Source organism: Geospiza fortis, unplaced genomic scaffold, assembly GCF_000277835.1.
Source record: "Geospiza fortis unplaced genomic scaffold, GeoFor_1.0 scaffold114, whole genome shotgun sequence".
Classification (NCBI taxonomy): Eukaryota; Metazoa; Chordata; class Aves; order Passeriformes; family Thraupidae; genus Geospiza; species Geospiza fortis.
Window position 1 is genome coordinate 2,729,955 of NW_005054383.1, and position 11,762 is coordinate 2,741,716.

Here is an 11,762-nt window from a genome sequence, read left to right on the forward strand (position 1 = left end):
GCTTGTGTTCAGTGCCAGGTTAGTGTGGCAGTGGTGCTTGCTGAGGGTGCACCCCTGCTCCAGCTGCCTTAAATCCCACACATCCACCAAGTGGTGGAAAATCATCCCAGATCCCTGCCTGCCAGGCAGCTTGCACCTGCAGTCCTCTGTGCATCTCCTGAGCATCAGAAGGAGTTAAACTAACAGTTGTATGTGGATGGGAGGGCTGGACTCTCACCTGACCATCCTGAGCTGTGCATCCCATCCCACAGGAGACAGAGGTCCCTCGGCAGCGTCCCAACGAGATCCCCCACAATGAGAAGCTGCTGTCACTCAAGTATGAGGTAGGTGCCTGTCTGCCCCATCTTGTGTCTGCCCTCTGGGGTGCAGCAGGTGAGGTGTGAAGGGCCAGGGCTCACAGCTGCCCCATGAGGGCAGTTTCAGTGCAGAAAGAGTGGAATGGAGGAAAGAAAATGATAACAGGAGCAGGGTGAGGAGCAGAGGGCAGCCCTCCCCAGCATGGGGGTCTCTTTGACTGGTGGTAGACAATAACAGCATCTCCCCTTCCTAAACTAGAGCTTGGACTATGACAACAGTGAAAACCAGCTATTCCTGGAGGAGGAGAGGAGGATAAACCATGCGGTGAGTCTTGCTGGGCTGCCCACAGATCATCTCAGCTGGGGTGGACAAGGGAAGCTGTTCCCCCTGCCCAGCTGCTGGGGGCTTCTCTGGGCCAGAGGAGGTTGTGCTTAAAGCCTAGGTGGAGCTGGGATGGGGTTATGGGCACTGACCAGCTTGAGACAAGCTGTGAAACCACAGGATCAAGGACCCAGCATGAGGTGGTTGGAATGGGAGCTAATCTGGGTGCACATGGTGGCACTGCCTGGTGGCATGGGGCAGGTCCCTGAGCAGAGGGACTTCTGGAATCATGTGAAACATCTGCCCTGGGGGCTTTGGGAATCAGTGCCACAGCAAGAACCCCAAGAGGATGGGCCTAATGGAGGCAGGCAAGCTGGAAAAGCATCTTAGGGATCCCACAGAGGAACAAGAGCACTGCTTAAAATCAGAAAATTGGGTCCAGGCTTCGCTGGGTCAGCCAGCATTGCTGCTCCGTGGCTCTGCTCAGAGCTTCCCAGGCTTGGGAACACATTGGGGTGCCCTGGATGGCAGGCAGGGGGAGGTGGCAGGGTGCCCTGGGTGCCAGGCTGGCTGGCAGCAGGCTGGGAGGGCTCCTGCCCCTCAGGCTTTCCGCACGGTGGAGATCAAGCGCTGGGTGATCTGCGCCATGATCGGCATCCTCACCGGCCTTGTCGCCTGCTTCATCGACATCGTGGTGGAGAACCTGGCTGGCCTCAAGTACCGGGTGGTGAAGGACAGTATCCTCACAGAGCACTGCCTGCTGGGGCCTCTGGGATCTGCTAGGAGCTGTGAGAGAGGGGTCCTGGGGGAAGGGGGCAGCGCTTCCTCGCTCCAGTTTGGTGGCACAGACTCTGCTGCCCAGCTGCTCTGCAGGGCTGAGCTGTGCCTGGGCACTGCTGTGACAGAGGAGGCTCATTTCAGCTGCCCTGGGTGCTCCAAGTGACAGTGGGCTTGGAGCAGCCTGGTCTAGTGAATGGCATCCCTGCCCATGGCAGGGGGTTGGAGCTAGATGGATTTTAAGGTGGCATCCAGCCCATGTCACCCTGTGATTCTGTGAGACGCTGTGGTGGGAGGGATGGTACCCAAGCAATGCTGGCTTTTCCTTGAGCTGCTGCCCCAGACATTGACAAGTTCACAACCAAAGGAGGCCTCTCTTTCTCCCTGTTGCTCTGGGCCACCCTGAATGCCAGCGTGGTGATGGTGGGCTCTCTGATTGTTGCCTTCATAGAGGTAAGAGTCTGGAACTGTTCTGGCTTCTTTACATGGGCAAAGCAGGGTCATGTTTCCACAAAACATGCAGAATTTTGTGACCAGTGAATGTGTTTCTGCCAGTTTGGCTCCTGGTAGCCCCAGCTCCCGGGTGCTGTGCTGTGGGGGTTCTGTGGGGCTGGCAGGCTGCTGGGATGTGCTGGCAGCCTGGGGCAGAGGCTGTGCTCCAGCCTTGGCAGGGGTGCAGCTCTCCCAAGCCTTGGCCCTAGCTCAGCCTCTCTGTGTTGGGTGTATCCCAGTACCAGCACTGACCAGTCTGGCTGGGTGCCTCTGGAGGACAGAGCCAGAGTCTGGGACTCCCTATGGATCACTCTAATCCACAGTGCCTTCCTTGTGGCTTTGCCTTTGCTCTCCCTGGCAACCAAGTGTGACCATTCTGTAGCTGTGACAGGGTGGGGGAACACCTCAGTGTCCCCAAGAACCCATCCAGCTCCTTTTCCTTGGCACATTTGCCCTTAGGAAGTCTCCCTCAAGCCCATCTCCAGAGCCTGTTGATCAGCTTTGGCCTCACCTCAGAGCCACCCTGAGGGCATGCTGTGTGACAGGGGTAAGGTGGCTGCTGTGTCCCCATCCTGTGTGTGACAGCTCTCCCTGCTCCCTGCAGCCCGTGGCAGCTGGCAGTGGCATTCCCCAGATCAAATGTTACCTCAATGGTGTGAAGATTCCACATGTTGTCCGGCTCAAGGTAGGAAGCAGGAGGTGCTGGGATGGCCTGGGCACATTGTGTGGTCCTGGAGTGGTCCCTGCCCACCCTGTGGCCCTGCAGGAGCTCCCAGCTCCATGGCTGTTCCTCCCAGTGCCCAGAGGTTAAATCTCCTGCCCTGGCACTGGGAAGAGCAGCTTTGGGTAGACTTTTGCTCTGGCCAAGAAGAAAATTGACCAACCCTGTTTGCCACAGTGGGAGGGGATGAGAATCACGAGTTCCCTGGGGTCATTGGCTCCTCCCATGCCTGGGGCCCACTGGGTCTGTGTCCCCTGTGGCTGCCATGGCCGTGGTCCTCGTGCCACCCCTGTGACATGGGGTGTCCTTCTCTGCTGTGTGGCACCCCTGTGACATGCTGTGTCCCTCTCTGCTGTGTGGCACCCCTGTGACATGCTGTGTCCCTCTCTGCTGTGTGGCACCCCTGTGACATGCTGTGTCCCTCTCTGCTGTGTGCCACCCCTGTGACATGCTGTGTCCCTCTCTGCTGTGTGGCACCCCTGTGACATGCTGTGTCCTTCTCTGCTGTGTGGCACCCCTGTGACATGCTGTGTCCTTCTCTGCTGTGTGGCACCCCTGTGACATGCTGTGTCCCTCTCTGCTGTGTGGCACCCCTGTGACATGCTGTGTCCTTCTCTGCTGTGTGGCACCCCTGTGACATGCTGTGTCCCTCTCTGCTGTGTGGCACCCCTGTGACATGCTGTGTCCCTCTCTCTTGTGCAGACCCTGGTGATCAAAGTCTGCGGGGTCATCCTCTCGGTGGTCGGCGGCCTGGCTGTTGGGAAGGTGATGTGCACAAAGTGCTGCTGATGTGTTGGTCCCTGCTGCTGGCACTTGTGTCACAGCCTGTCACTGCTCCTGTGCTGGGGGCCCTGTGGTGACTTCCCAGTGTTATTCCCTGGTGTGTGCTGGCCAAGGTGACTGGCACTGCCAAGCTTGGGGAGTCCCTGGGGCACGTGGTGCCACCGTGCCAGCCTGTGTGTGGCTTGGCTGAGGGCAGAGAGCAGCAGCCCCTGTCCATCAGTGGCTGTCCCTGCAAACAGTAGATGGGGGAGAGTTGGGTGCCCCATTGGGACCTTTCTGGCCTGCTGGGATTGAAGGCAGGCAAGGGAAACACTTCTTTCCACAGGAGGTGGGCAAGGGAGGCACATGCCAGGATAAGGATTTCATAAAACCATGGAATGGTTTAGGTTGGAAGAGATCCTAAAGATCATCTCATTCCAAACCCCTGCCATGGGCAGAAACACCGTTCAGTAGACCAAGTTGCTCAGAGTTCTGTCCAACCTGTCTTGAACACCTCCAGGATGGGAAGGGGGAAAACATCAGGGTCTGTATTTCCCTGAGGGATATACTCCCAATCCAGCTTCAGGACTGCAAGCTGCTGAGCAGCATCCAGCCATGCCTGTTCTTCCTTGCCCAGCCTCACTGTGCTCTCTGGCCCTTAGGAAGGACCCATGATTCACTCTGGATCCGTGATTGCTGCTGGCATCTCCCAGGGAAGATCCACGTCCTTAAAGCGAGACTTCAAGGTTGGTGTGGAGCTCCCAGGGGTGCAGGTGCCCCTCTGTGCTGTTCCCACTGGTGACTTGGCATCATCCCTCTCATCCCCTGGGTCTTGCCTAAGCTCAAGCCTGTGCCCAACCCTAAAGGTGCCCTCACTGCTGTTTCAGATCTTCGAGTACTTCCGCAGGGACACAGAGAAGAGAGATTTTGTGTCGGCCGGAGCTGCCGCCGGCGTCTCGGCCGCCTTCGGTGCCCCCGTGGGTGCGTGTCTTATTTTATTATTAACAAAGGATTTTTTAATATTATTTGTATTTTTATATTATTTTTATTTTATATTAACAAAGGATTTTTTTACAGAAGAGTCTCACTGAAATATGAGATTATAAAGTTGGTTTTTTTTAACACTGTGAGGAAAAATGCGTTTTTTGGAGTACAACAATGTGTCTGAGTTTTAAAGGGTCAAAGTTAAAGTTCTTGGACATTTGATATTATGGTCTTCTCTTAGGTATGTTCAAAAGTGGAGTAAGTTTATAATTTGTAATTCTTAAAACAGATTGGACTTAATTGATGTCTTTTAAAAGCTGCTGTAATTTTGTAAGGTGTTGACTTTGCTTTGAAGCTGTATGTTTTGTGGTTTGATTTTTTTTGTTCTGTCATCTTCTATTTCAAACATTTCTAGGGTGAGATTTCTTGTATTTTTGATGTTGAAATTTCTAGTCTAATATTTTGAACTTCACTGATGACTTTGTCTTGAGTCTGTTTTATTTCATTTTGAGTTGATGCTGTCTGGCACTGAGCAGTGCCTGGACATGGATTTCGTCAGGAGGTTGCTCCCACCTGCTTGGAGGCAGCTGTTGGGATGTGCATGGGGCACTGCAGGGACCTTGCAAGTTTTCCTGCCAGGCCATGCAGGTGTTGGCCCTGCCCAAGGGGCTCATCTGCCTCAGACCCCAAATGTTGCCTCCCTGGGGTGGAGAATGGCTTTTTTGTGATCAGTGCATCACTGATGGCTTGGTCAGAGCTTGCCTGTGACAGGGTCTGGGCAGAGTGGGCACATGGCCTGCGTGCTTGGCTGCTGCTGGAGCCAAGGGGCTGTGGCACATTCCCTTGTGTAGATGTTGTATCTTGTGTTTGCAGGGGGTGTCCTGTTCAGCTTGGAGGAAGGGGCTTCATTCTGGAACCAGTTCCTGACGTGGAGAATTGTAAGTGCTGGAAGGCAGTGGGGAGCTGCTGGTTCTGGTGTGAGGCATTGCCTTTCCTGGGTGCCCTGACACCCCTGCTCCAGGAACAGCATCCCAGCTCCCCTCCTGTGCCCTGCTCCTCAGGGGCTGAATTTGGGCCTGGCTGAGCTCCTTGCCCCAGGGCAACAGAGAGGCAAAAGGAGAAGCCAGACCCTGGTCAGCCTAAGCTGCCCAGAGTGCCACCACAGGGAATGTGACCTCCTGTCCCCAGCACACCATGGGCACCAAGCCCTGCCCAAGGGCCTTGGGGGTGGTTTGGGGCATGTGGTGAGCAAGTGGGGCTGGGGGCACTTGGCAGTGACTCTGGGCTGCATCTCCTTCCAGTTCTTTGCCTCCATGATCTCCACCTTCACGCTGAACTCTGTCCTGAGTGTTTACCACGGCAACGCCTGGGATCTCTCCAGCCCTGGGCTCATCAACTTTGGCAGATTTGACAACGAGGTAGGCACAGGTATTCCCCATGCAGGGCTCTGGGGAGGGGTTGGACACAGCCCTCAGCAGCTTTGGGGACATCAATTTGTCTATAACCTCGACCTGCAGGCTCTGCCTGAGCAGGCTGTGGGGTCTGGCCAGATCTCAGCTCCACCAGCCCCAGCAGAAGGAATTTCTGGAGGCTCTGGGCTGTTCAGGGGAGACTCTGGGAGCTTTGTGCCAGCACAGAGTTGTGATGTCCCAGCAGTCAGTGACTGATTGTGGGCCTGCAAATGTGCCAGGAGATGTGAAACCCACTTCTTTCTTGCTTGCAGAAAATGGGATACACAATCCAGGAAATTCCTATCTTCATCTTTATGGGAGTGGTTGGTAAGAGAATGCTGCTCTTTCCATTTGATTCGTCTGAATAATTTCCTCTGTTCTCTGTCTGGGTCTAAAGAGCTTTGGTGTCCAGTTTCCTGGGGAAAATGGGGAATCCATTAAATTCTGGAGCAGAGGCTGCTTGTGGGGCTTGTGCAGGGATGAGAGCTGGATCCTGGCCCAACCCTAGGAGCAAAGTCAAGCCCCTTTAACCCATGTTGGCAGGATCAGTGTGTTGCAGTCGTGTGAGCTGCCGTGTGAGCTGCCCTTATCCCCATGGATTTGGCCTGTCCTTTGCCTGCCTGGAGCCAGCACTGTGACATTGGCCCCTGCTGCTGGTGCCAGGCTCCTGCTGGTGCCAGGTCCTGGCTGCCTGCAGGGGCAGCGCCCACATGTGCTGCTGGTCACTCTGCATGGGTTGTGGGTGATCTTCAGAGGTTCCCTGTGTGGTGGGCAGCCTGGGTCCTGCGTGCTGAGCTTTTCCTCCCTCCCATTTGCAGGTGGGATCCTCGGAGCCCTGTTCAATGCCCTCAATTACTGGCTGACAATGTTCCGGATCAGGTAAGAGCCCACAGGTCATGAAGGGGATTGATGTGGGTTTCGCACATGGAGCATGGCTGTAATCTCTCATTTAATGTGAGCAGCAGCAGTTCCTGAAAGGTGCCACGTGCCTCTCACTGCCTGTGGCTGTGCCCTGCAGCATCCCAGCACTGCTCTGACCCTGCCAAATATTTCCCTCCGGTGACTGGAGGGCCCCAGAGAGGTGCAGACACTGCAGACCTGACTGTCATGTGCTCTGAGAGGACTCAGAGAAGGGAGAGAGCTGCTAAAGCCAACTGAGACCAGTCTGACCCAGCCATTACCTGTCAGCAGCTTCTCAAGCAGCAGGACAGCCTGGCAGGGTCTGGGCAGGGAGCAGAGGCAGCCAGGCTGTCACGTGCCTGATGTGACATGCCCAGCCAGGCTGTGCTGGTGCTGCCCACACCCCTGGGTGCCACTGTCACTCCTGTATTCACAGGTACATCCACAGGCCCTGCCTGCAGGTGGTTGAGGCCATGCTGGTGGCAGCAGTGACAGCGACTGTGGGCTTTGTCATGATTTACTGCTCCAGAGATTGCCAGCCCATCCAGGGGAGCTCTGTGGCATATCCCCTGCAGGTAGGACCTGCTGCAGAATGCATTCAGGCTGGGGGGCACCCTGAGCCTGGGGGGCTCAGCAGGGAGACAAGACCCTGCTGGGTTTGGGGCACTGCACCTCGCAGCTGATCCCTCCAGTGCAGGCAGAGCTGGAGACACAAGGATGCTGTAGGTGTCCTCCCTGCCCAGAGCTGCTCCTCGCTGGCACACGTCCCCCAGCCTTCCCTGCCACTTCCAACCCTTTCTTATCTCGCCTTTTCAGCTTTTCTGTGCTGATGGAGAGTACAACTCCATGGCCACTGCCTTCTTCAACACACCTGAGAAGAGCGTGGTCAACCTGTTCCATGACCCTCCAGGTCAGTGCACCCAGCAGGGAGGCCTTGAACGTCAGCAGAGAGGGTCCATGTGTGCCTTGGGCACTGCTGGGACAAGGCAGAGCATGATCAGCCCCTGAGGGCTTCACAGAGCACTGTGCTGCAGTGGTGGAAGGAGGAGGGATGGGTGCTGTGCCTGGTGGCACCTCTGAGCTCAGCCAAAGGGCTGTGGGGCCAAGGACCTGGTTTTGGTTGTGCACATTTGCAGGCTGTGCTGCTTCTGAGTTGTGTGGGGGCATGTCTGACCCTTGCTGTGTGTCTGAAGTCTGTCCTGGAAATGTTGCTGGGATGTTTTCTTAATTAGCAGGGCCACTTGCCCCATAATGACTTTACCTTCTGGGCAGGTTGTGGAGGTGGATCTTGGGCTTTGGATTTGTTTGGGAAATGCAGTTTGGTTCCCAGGTTCTAGCTCCACTTTCCTTGGACCTGGTGTAACCCCAGCATCTCCTCTGCCTGCTGTGGAATCTGAGTTCTGTGCCCAGCTGCACGAGGGTGGGGAGCAGAGAGATCCTCAGCCCAGGGGGTGCAGCTTGGCCACCTGCAGCCAGGAGATGACCAAGATGACCATGCTGTGTCTTGGGGCTGCTCCTGCAGAGCTGGCTCCTCCCTGGCTCAAGGCTGCTGTCTGAAGGAGGGGTTGCAAAGTGCTTGTTTAAACCAGATTGGGCTGCTCAGCAAGCCCAAAATAGCACTTAGCTGGGCTGTGGGGTCAGCAGGGTCTCACTGGGATGGCACAGCCTGTGCTGTGGGGCAGCATGGCACTGGCTGGAGCAGCTGTGGGAGCTGCAAGATGGGAGGGACTTTGCAGGACATGCCCTGCTCAGTTGATCCCAAAGCTGGTAGTGGGATTCTGTCCTCCCAACCTTGTCCTTCAGCCCTGGCAGTCCCTCCCTTGGGGCTTTGAAGTTCATCATGGGAGTCTGGGAACCACAGGGCTGCAAGGGGACAAGTCATGGGATGGGAAAATGGGATGTGAGGGCTTGGGATGGCCCTGGCTGGGTGGGGGTGCTGGAGGGGGCAGAAATAACCTGAACAGCCAGTTTGAAGGGCTGTACCTGTGCTGCCAGGGCAGGAGGTGCAGCCCAAGAAGAGGGGCTCTCTCTGCTGGGAGTGAATGGTGGGGCTGCTGCTGCCCATCACAGCGTCCCCTGGGCTGTGGGACCAGCACTGACTCTGCTCTGTCCCCACCCCAGGCTCCTACAACCCCATGACACTGGGCATGTTCACACTGATGTATTTCTTCCTGGCCTGCTGGACCTATGGCCTGACAGTGTCTGCAGGGGTCTTCATCCCCTCGCTGCTGATCGGGGCAGCCTGGGGGAGGCTCTTTGGCATCTCCCTGTCCTACCTGACCAAGGGCTCGGTGAGTGCTGCCTGGGCAGCCCTGGCACCCTGCCCTCCTCCCTCGCTGCTGGGCTGTTGGCAGGCTCAGGCAGCGTGCCTGGAGCTGGCTGAGAGCTCTGAAGTGGGCTGGCTCCTTGCTTGGTGTCTTCATGAGCTGGGTCTGGGCCTCTCCACCTCCCAGTGGAGCCCTGCCAGCAGCTGGGTTGTTCAGGCAGCTCTCCCCACTTTGGAGGGGGTTTGGGGGCCAGGACTCTGCTGACAATCTCTGAATGCCCTGGAGCCAGCAGGTGACTTGGCTCCTTTCCTTTCCTGTGCTCAGATCTGGGCTGATCCTGGGAAGTACGCCCTGATGGGAGCTGCTGCACAGCTGGGTGAGTTCCCCATGGCACAGTGCTGGTTGGGCTAAAGATGTCATGGGAAAAAAGCATTCCCTGCTTCCCTGACAGCTTCCAGCTTCCTTCCCAGCTGAAGCCTGGCTGTCAGCTCCCTCATCACCCTGCCAGGCACAGTGAGGGCTGGGCTCACCCTGGGTGGGCAGTCCTGGATCACAGGGAGATTCAGGGCCCTCAGGTGCTCTGTGATGCTCTCTGTGATGGTGTTCACAGGGGTCTTAGGGTGAGGGAAGAGATGAGGATCTGACTCCATGTTTCAGAAGGCTTGATTTATTATTTTATGATATATATTATATTAAAACTATACTAAAAAAATAAAATATTTCATCCAAAAGCTAGCTAAGAATAGAAAAAGAAAGAATAATAATAAAAGCTTGTGTCTCAGAAAAAGAATCCAAGCTAGCTGACTGTGATTGGCCATTAATTAGAAACAACCACATGAGACCAATCACAGATGCACCTGTTGCATTCCACAGCAGCAGGTAACCATTGTTTACATTTTGTTCCTGAGGCCTCTCAGCTTCTCAAGAGAAAAAATCCTAAAGAAAGGATTTTTCAGAAAATATCATAGTTACAGCCCTCACTCTGTGTGGGTCACTGGGGGGTCACTGAGAGATTCAGGGCCCTCAGGTGCTCTGTGATGCCCTCACTCTGTGTTTCCTTGCCCCCCTAAACCCCCTGGGTGCCTCTGGCAGGCGGGATCGTGCGCATGACCCTGAGTCTCACCGTCATCATGATGGAGGCGACAGGCAACGTCACCTACGGCTTCCCCATCATGCTGGTGCTGATGACAGCAAAGATTGTGGGAGACTACTTTGTGGAGGTGAGGGCTGCTGTGCTCCCCAGGGCTGGGGGGCCATGGGGGGCCAGGACAGGCATGTGCTCGCTCTAAGGGATGAGCTGCTGCCTGGCTCTGGCCTTTGCCATCTCACCAGGTTTCTCCTGATGGCTTGGCTCTTGTTGCAGGGGCTGTATGACATGCACATCCAGCTGCAAAGTGTCCCCTTCCTGCACTGGGAGGCCCCAGTGACATCCCACTCCCTCACAGCCAGGTAGGTGGGCTGGGCATGGCTGTGGCAGCAGCCTTTGGACCCCAGGGTTGGCCTGAGCTGGGAGTGAAGGTGGTGACCTTTTGGTCACAGGAACCTGCTGTCCCCTGGTACCACAGCTCAGCTTCTTCCCCAGCAGGGATGTGACCTGCAGTGTGTTCCTTCCTGTCTCCCTGGCAGCTTTTGGGGACAGAGGAGGCATCAGCACTGAGGAGTCATTTGTGTTGGGGGGGATGTTTGGGGTGTGAGGGTGCTGAGGCCCTGGCACAGGTTACCCAGAGAAGCTGTGGCTGCCCCTAAGTCCCTGGAATTGTCCAAGGGCGGGTTGGATGGTGCTTGGAGTCACCTGGGATAGTGGAAGGTGTCCCTGCCCATGGGAAGGGTTTGGAATGAGATGAGCTTATAGGTCCCTTGCCAGCAAGCCAGCGTGTGATTGCAGGATTCAGTGTGTGCTGCCTTGGGGCTGTGTTTCACCCAGAGCTCTCCCTGCAGGGAGGTGATGAGCACTCCTGTCACCTGCCTGCGGAGGATCGAGCGCGTGGGCACGGTCGTGGACATCCTCAGTGACACCTCCTCCAACCACAACGGCTTCCCCGTGGTGGAGAGCAACCCCGACACCACGCAGGCAGGCTGGGTGTTCCTGGGGAGGGGCTGCAGCTGGGCTGGCCCCCCGAGGGCTGGGGGCAGTGGGGACCCCCACCCTGCAGCTCAGGGCCACTGAGCCCCATGCCCTGCCCACACAATGGCCCCTTGGCTTTCCTGGTGACAGAGTCCTGTCTCAGGCCCCTTGCTGCCTGCCTTGCTCAGCTGGCAGAGGGTCCCTGTCATCTCCCTCAGCTCGCCCAGGGGGATGGTGGGTGCTGCCATTTGGTGGTGGGGTTACCCCACATCATCCTGCACCCCTCTGGGCTCACAAACCCTGAGTGAGTGGCAAACAGGCTGTGCTCCTGCAGATGGTCCATCTGTCCGTCCCACCCTTCTGCCCTTTTCCCTCCCTGGCCCTGTGCACTGTCTCAGTGCCTGTGAGCTCTGTGGGACAGTCCCCAGCCCTCTCTTTCCTGCCCAGGTTTTTGTGGAAAGGGCCAACCTGAGCCTGGTGCAGCGGCGGCTGAAGCTGAAGGATTTTCGGGACGCCTACCCCCGCTTCCCCCCCATCCAGTCCATCCACGTCTCCCCGGACGAGCGCGAGTGCATGATTGACCTCAGCGAGTTCATGAACCCCTCGCCCTACACCGTGCCCCAGGTAACGCCCAGGGACCCCTCTGCCAGCCCCCCAGGGCTCAGGGTGGGCAGTGGGGGCTGGCTGGGGGTGCTGCAGCCCCCCCAGCCCCTTCTGCCTTGCAG

The 11,762-nt window shown here is 56.7% G+C and overlaps 1 protein-coding gene across 1 annotated transcript in view; it reads left to right on the forward strand.

Annotated features, from left to right (window-relative positions):
* CLCN7 (chloride voltage-gated channel 7) overlaps positions 1-11,762 on the forward strand; it is a 17,482-nt gene that overhangs the window by 4,389 nt on the left and 1,331 nt on the right. The window contains exons 3-22 of the mRNA XM_014308746.2: positions 252-323; positions 556-621; positions 1,223-1,355; positions 1,739-1,848; positions 2,492-2,572; positions 3,311-3,373; positions 4,033-4,116; positions 4,258-4,351; positions 5,228-5,292; positions 5,656-5,772; positions 6,078-6,132; positions 6,624-6,684; positions 7,142-7,280; positions 7,522-7,615; positions 8,827-8,996; positions 9,297-9,348; positions 10,065-10,192; positions 10,336-10,421; positions 10,911-11,052; positions 11,446-11,703. Of these exons, the coding sequence (XP_014164221.1) occupies positions 252-323; positions 556-621; positions 1,223-1,355; positions 1,739-1,848; positions 2,492-2,572; positions 3,311-3,373; positions 4,033-4,116; positions 4,258-4,351; positions 5,228-5,292; positions 5,656-5,772; positions 6,078-6,132; positions 6,624-6,684; positions 7,142-7,280; positions 7,522-7,615; positions 8,827-8,996; positions 9,297-9,348; positions 10,065-10,192; positions 10,336-10,421; positions 10,911-11,052; positions 11,446-11,703 (2,070 nt within the window). The remainder of the gene's footprint in view (positions 1-251; positions 324-555; positions 622-1,222; positions 1,356-1,738; positions 1,849-2,491; positions 2,573-3,310; positions 3,374-4,032; positions 4,117-4,257; positions 4,352-5,227; positions 5,293-5,655; positions 5,773-6,077; positions 6,133-6,623; positions 6,685-7,141; positions 7,281-7,521; positions 7,616-8,826; positions 8,997-9,296; positions 9,349-10,064; positions 10,193-10,335; positions 10,422-10,910; positions 11,053-11,445; positions 11,704-11,762) is intronic.